General features: G+C 63.8%; 1 protein-coding gene across 1 annotated transcript; it reads right to left on the bottom strand.

Annotated features, from left to right (window-relative positions):
• Window positions 1-3,026: 3,026 nt before the first annotated feature.
• Window positions 3,027-5,317, bottom strand: LYNX1 (Ly6/neurotoxin 1). The gene is made up of 4 exons (XM_061123090.1): window positions 5,056-5,317; window positions 3,914-4,114; window positions 3,603-3,704; window positions 3,027-3,396 (listed from the first exon to the last, which is right to left on the bottom strand). Exons 2-4 carry the CDS (start codon window positions 3,963-3,965, stop codon window positions 3,200-3,202), a joined length of 351 nt encoding a protein of 116 aa, XP_060979073.1. The 5' UTR covers window positions 3,966-4,114; window positions 5,056-5,317; the 3' UTR covers window positions 3,027-3,199.
• Window positions 5,318-5,982: the final 665 nt, after the last annotated feature.

The raw sequence follows: 5,982 nt of genomic DNA, 5'->3' as shown, positions 1-5,982 counted from the left end.
GACTCCAGATGGATGGATGGCGCAGGAGCCCAGGGAGGGCGGTCCACGGAGGGCCGTCACCTGCTCAGGCAGCCGCTACTGGGACGCGCAGGCTGCTTCCAGACTTGAGATGCCGCCAAGAGCTGCGAGGATGAGCTCGGGCACCGCCCGCCCCGAGAGGCTCTCGTTTCTTTGGGGGCCCCACGGCCCTGACACAGGTGGGGAAGGGGTCTGGGCCAGACAAGCCTGCCGTGCTGGGCGCCCCTCTGCCTTCCTCTTTGCTTTCCACCCCGGTCCAGCGCCCACACACAGGGCTGAACCCCTTGACTGTGGCATTTATGGCTTCTCACACCTAGCTCCAATGTTCTCCTTCTAAGCTTTCCTGACCTGAAGCTGTTATAATTACTTTACATGCTAAAGTCCTCTTAAACTTATAAGCCCACCTTCCCGGCTTCCCCTTTCTCTCCCAGCTGATGGAAGAAGCACCTGCATGGTGGGGCGGGGCCGCGGTGGGGGTGGGGCGGAGTGCTGTGGGGATGGGGGTGCGGCGGGGTGCGGTAGGGGTGGGGCGGGAGGGCGGTGGGGTGCTGTGGGGACGGGGGTGGGGCGGGGCCGCGGTGCGGTGGAGAGGGGCAAGAAGTCCAGCCCGCCTTGGGCAGCCACTTCATCTCTGTCTCAGTCTCCCCGTCTGTGAAAGGGGCAGGTGACGGCACCCAGGTGCAGGGCTGTGCTGGAGCGCTTAGAGCCACGACTGCAGGGGAACTGGCAGCTGTTAGTTACTAACCTTCTAGTCAGTCAGTCCCGGCAAGTTTACCCGTTTGATTTCCAAGGGCCCCGCTGGTGCTCCGGCCTTTGCAGAGCCACACACTTCCCACCCGGGGGCCGGGCCTGGGCAGGAGCGGAACACCTTTCCGGGGCTCTACGCTGGGCTTCTCCCCCAGCCAGGCCAGGCGGAACCGTCTGCGGCGGTGGTGTAGGCAGACTGGTCCCCAGAGCTGGGGCAGTGCCATGGGCGTTGGCATGGGCCCAGATCAGCGTGGACAGATGGATGCAGGAGTAAGACGCGCCGCCCCCCGCAACACAACACTCTCAGCTGCCACTGGATCCCGGCTCAGAGCCCACATGGGGCCAGGCTGGGCTCCACTCCATCCTCGCTGGAACGGGGCGGGGGGAGGGAGGACCCGGTCTAGCCGAGGAGCCACTAGCCCCGGGACAAAGCCCTTGCACAAGCGGTCGGTGACCCAGCTTCCCGGGCCTCTCCTGCTGAGTCAACAGAGCAGTCTGTTCGCGGCTGCCCACCCCCCCCCCCCACCCCCGCTATCAGCCTGCACGTGCATCGGGGGGTTTGGTCTCCTCCCTGAGGTGGCCCACTCCTGGGGGTCTTTGGGAAGAGGAGCTGGGGGTGGAGTGGTCAGGCTTCCTCCCAGCCTCCTCCAGGGAGGGGCTCACACAGACTGGGCGGGGTACCCGGTCGCTCCCTGGGCTGAACACTCCACCCGCCGCTCCTTCTGCTTCGAGGCCCTCTGCCAAGTCTGACCCAGCCCCATCTAAGGACTTCTTGCGCCGGCTTCCCCAAAGCGTCCAGGTCTCTGATGTCTGGGGGTCTCAGAGGGAAGCTCTGAGGAAAGGATCTCCAGCACAGGTCCCCCTGACAGGGGCCACGCTTAGTGGCCAAGGACTTCTGAGTTCCAGGGACAACCCCCATGGGGCCGTCTGCCACCATCCGGCACACGCGGGCTGTGCTGGCTGGAAGGCTCCTCTCCGCGGACAGACCCGGCCTTCCGCAACCTGGAGGTGTGGGGCTCACCTGGGGTGGGTACCCTTTAAATGATAAGCTTTCTTGGGTCCCTGGGCTTTCCTGGTGGCTCAAAAGGTAAAGAGTCTGCCTGCAATGCGGGAGACCCAGGTTCCATCCCTGGATCAGGAGGATCCACTGGAGGACAGGGCAACCCACTCCAGTATTCTTGTCTGGAGAATCCCAAGGAGAGAGGAGCCTGGGGGCTACCGTCTGTGGAGTCTCAAAGAGTCGTACACGACTGAGCGACTCTGTCTTTCTGGGTCCCTGGGGATCTCGAGACCCAGCGTGATTTGGAGGCAGCTGAGAGCCGCTCCCAGGGATGAGGCAGGAGCGCTCCAGCCGGTGGAGCGCTCTCGCCCTCCCCGCGGGCGGGGTCAGAGTCGAGGGGCCGCGAAACCCCTCGGCCTTCCGGACCGAGGCCGGCGCGCCACGCCCCCCTTCAGTCGGGACACTGGTGCGATCGCCGGCGGCCAGGGGCGAGGGAACGTCCGCTGAGCGCGGAGGGAGCGCGGCCTCCGACCCTTCTGCTGTGATCCCTCCTCCCGTCCTCGGCCTCCCCTTCCCCCGAAGCCCGCCTTCCGCGCCCCTCCGGCCGGCCCAGTCCGCCCTCGCCCGGTGCGGCCCCGAGCGTCCCCGAGAGGGCGTCTCCCGCCCGCCCTCCTGCCCCCGCGTGTCCGACGGGGTTGGGCGAATCCTTTCGGGCACCCGGCAAGAGTTCACTCCGTGAAAGGGAGCCCTCCGCCAGGCCTGCTTAGGGCTGCAGACCAGGCTTCGGGTGGCTGCGGCTCAGCACCCTTCCCTCCTGGCCCAAAAATAGCCCAGGGATCAGCTCTCAAGCTCCAAATATAGCCTGATCTGTCCGGACCCACGTCCTGAGCAGGGGCCCGGCGCCGGATCGGGAGGGCCTTCGGGGGCCTCTTCAGTCCGAGCTAGTCCTTCCCCTGCCAGGGCTGCCTGGAAGGAGGGCACAGCCCAGGGGCCCAGGCCTGCTTCCCTCCGCCCTCCAGCCCTCTCCGCCCCAGGCAGCCCTCCTGGAGCCCCGGAGAGCCTGCTTCCTGGATCCGGCCCCCACCTCCGGGTCCCGATCGCCCCTCCCCCTCCAGCATACCTACAAGGCAGAGGGGCCAAAGGGCCCCTTCAAATCAGTGTTCCTGGGCCAACAGCACGCTGTGCCCTCGTCCCAGTCCTTGGATGAGGAGAGGCTTATTTGCCTCGTCAAAGCCAGAAGCCTTGGGAGGTGTAGTCAGCCTTTAGGAAACCATCAGCCTTTAGGAAACCAGATTACAAACTGGGAAGCAGACCCCAGGATGGCTGGGGGAGGTCAACAGACAGTCCTGGGTGTGGCTGGGGGGTCAGGGAGGGCAGAGGGAGGGTGGGGGGTGTTAGGGGAGAGGGTGGGGCTATGCTTTGCCCTCTCTGGTTTTAGAGCAGACCCCAGAGGGTGGCCAAGAGTATAAGGGCCAGGGCCAGGGTCGAGAGGGTGGCGAGGCCAGCGCCGTTACAGAGGTCATACTGGCAGCAGGAAGTAGTGGACGCGTGCTTGGAGTAGCCGTCGTACACGGTCTCAAAGCAACTGGGCACACAGGACTTGCTCACCTTCATCCTGGTTGGGGTGTAGTCTGCAGAGGGAGGGAAGGTAGGCCAGGACCCTGAGAGGGGCCAACCCGAGCATGCAGGGCCATTAGGCCAGGTTCCCCTCCACCTGGGGCTCCCAGAAAGGATCCGGGAGCAGGTAGGAGCCTCCCTCCTCAGCCTCCCCCACACTACTCCGTGCCCCGCCCCGGTGCTCCCCAGAGAGGGCTGGGGGAGCATCCCAGGAACTCACAAGTGCGCGTCGTCATGCAGTAGGAGACCATGGCCGGGCATCGCATGGGGTTGAAGCAGTTCTCCCCATTGTAGGCGCACACATGGCAGTCCAGAGCCTGGGCTGGGGCCGGAGAGGGGCCGCAGGGACAGGGGGTCAGAGAACAGGGCGAAGCCCCTCGTCCAGCCCATCAGCCCCCGGGGCCCATCACCTTCCCCGAGAAGAGCTGGAAGGAGAGGTGGTCACTGCGATTTCTGCCACCATCCCCCCAACTCAGCCTGGATGACCCCAAAGGTAGGTCTGTCCTTCCCTCCGTTCTCTGTCCATCTTACCCACAGGGAGGCCCACCAGGGCCACCAGGAACAGGGTGAGCAGGGGCGTCATGGCCGGAGGCCAGAGGCAGAGTGGGAGCAGGGATGTGGAGAGCAGTTGGTCCTTGATTCAACTCAGGCCAGGGCTGGGGCAGGGCACAGAGCAGGTGGGACAACCCCCTGCCCTCCCGGAGCTCCTGGTCAACTGGAGGCGCTGTATTCCTGCACAGAGGGGAACAAGGAGCGGAGGTCATAGCAGGGCCTGAGGGACCCACAGGGGGCTTGGGCAGAGGGGCCACCCAGCTCAGCCTGGAAGGCTTCCTGGAGGAGGAGACATGAATGAGATGAGAAGGAAGCACGGGGGACACTCCAACGAGAGACACAAGTGCCTGTAAAAGGGCAAGACCTGTGCACACCAGAGGCGGCAGTGCCACAGTTAGGGTGGGGTGCCAAGTGAAGACTGGAGGGGAAAGCTTGAATGCTAGACCAGAACCCACACCCTCCCTGGGGACGGTTGAGGCAGGGATGCTAGGGAACTTGGCACCCAGCCCTCTCCCACCCATAGCCCTGAGTACAAGGGTGCCCTTGGGCCCTGAGGAGTGGGTCTCTCCTCACTACTCCCCTCCCCTTTGCCCCTGGCGTGTCTTTGCATGGACCCCCACTTTCAGGGCCCAGCTGGGGGCCCTTCTCCTGGGAGACCTCCGAAGCCCTCAGCCACTGAGGGGCTCGCGGCATTGGTGGGCTGCAGCTCTGTCCAGTCTGCAGGGGGGCCCTTGGGCAGGACAAGAACTTCCCAGCCGGATCCGCTGTTTGGAACGGAAATGCCCCCTCTCCAGACAGGCTCTGGGCGAATCCGACTACGACTTCCCTCCCTGCGTGACTTCCCTCCCTGCGCGGGTACAGTCCAGCCCCGCCTCTGCGCCAAAGGGGGCTAAATCAGACTCTCCCCTTCCAGTGAACAACAAACCCGTCTTCCATGACCCATTTTCCAGGCGTCCCCCTCGGGGTATCGAAAGTCTGAGTAAGGCCGGGCCTGCAGCGTCAGCTCTTCCCCGCCCCCTCCCGGGGAGCCGCACCCCCGCGACTGCGGTGCCAAGTTGGGGGATGACCTCAACCATGACCTTCATTCACCACACCGAGGCCCCGTTAAGCCTGGGACTCACCTGCGGCCGCTCTCCAGCCCCTGCAACTCGGGTCTGATAGCACGGCCGTCCCTCCGTGCGCCCCGCAGTGACCACGCCGCGTCGCCGCCCCCGAGGCAGAGCCGCCAGTCGCCGGTGACCTCACTGCAGGCCCCGCCCCGCCCCGCCCCGCCCGCCTGCGGGCTCGTCCCTCCTGCGGGGCTGGGACCCCCGGCAACAGTCCATGATGCCAAGGCCTTTAGGCCCCGCGGGGACACCCACGCGACGCTCAGACGCACGCGCACCGCGGGACACGTCTGGCCCTGCCTGGCTCTCTCTGCTTCCAGCAGCCGCAGCCGCCCACTCACCCCGGGTTACGGGTTACGTTACGTAGTCAGCCCCGCACCCCAGCAGCCCGCTGCGCCCCCTCCTTCCACTCAGTTTAACAGGGAGGGGTGGGGGTGGAGTGCAACCGACTTCTGGACCGGGCTTCTGGGTCCCCAACCTGACCCTCCTTTACCTGCAGTGTGACCTCCGCAAGCCATCCAGCATCTCTGGGCCTCCTCCCCACACCTGGTCCCACCCAACACAGGGTTAAAGCAAGTCTTGAAAGGAGTCCACTGTTTCATAAATCCCTTAAACATTAATAATAATGTTTAAGGCAAAATTTAAGATTTTCGTGGGCCCTAAGTTTTTTTTTCTAATGTGAGAAAAGAATACATAAGGAAATGTATGACCCTAAATTTTATTTTTCTTTCAAAGAGCTGAGCCATTTGGGGGGCCCTAGGCACTGAGCCTCCAAAGTGAATTTTAAAAGATGGTAACGATAACCCAGTATGCAAAACAGAAAAAGAGACACAGATGTGCAGAACAGACTTTGGGACTCTGTGGGAGAAGGCGAGGGTGGGATGTTCTGAGAGAACAGCATTGAAACAAGTATACTATCAAGGGTGAAACAGATCACCAGCC

This window comes from Dama dama, chromosome 21, assembly GCF_033118175.1.
Source record: "Dama dama isolate Ldn47 chromosome 21, ASM3311817v1, whole genome shotgun sequence".
NCBI lineage: Eukaryota > Metazoa > Chordata > Mammalia > Artiodactyla > Cervidae > Dama > Dama dama.
The sequence above is the reverse complement of the archived record's forward strand: the minus strand, read 5'-3'. Positions and strand labels throughout refer to the sequence as shown.

Excerpts from the sequence above, each read along its gene's own strand:
- LYNX1 (XM_061123090.1), bottom strand. The coding sequence starts at position 3,965 with ATGACGCCCCTGCTCACCCTGTTCCTGGTGGCCCTGGTGGGCCTCCCT. Across the intron at positions 3,705-3,913 it reads CCTGGTGGGCCTCCCTGTGG|CCCAGGCTCTGGACTGCCAT; the intron begins GTAAGATGGACA and ends CTCCGGCCCCAG. Across the intron at positions 3,397-3,602 it reads CTGCATGACGACGCGCACTT|ACTACACCCCAACCAGGATG; the intron begins GTGAGTTCCTGG and ends CTCCCTCTGCAG.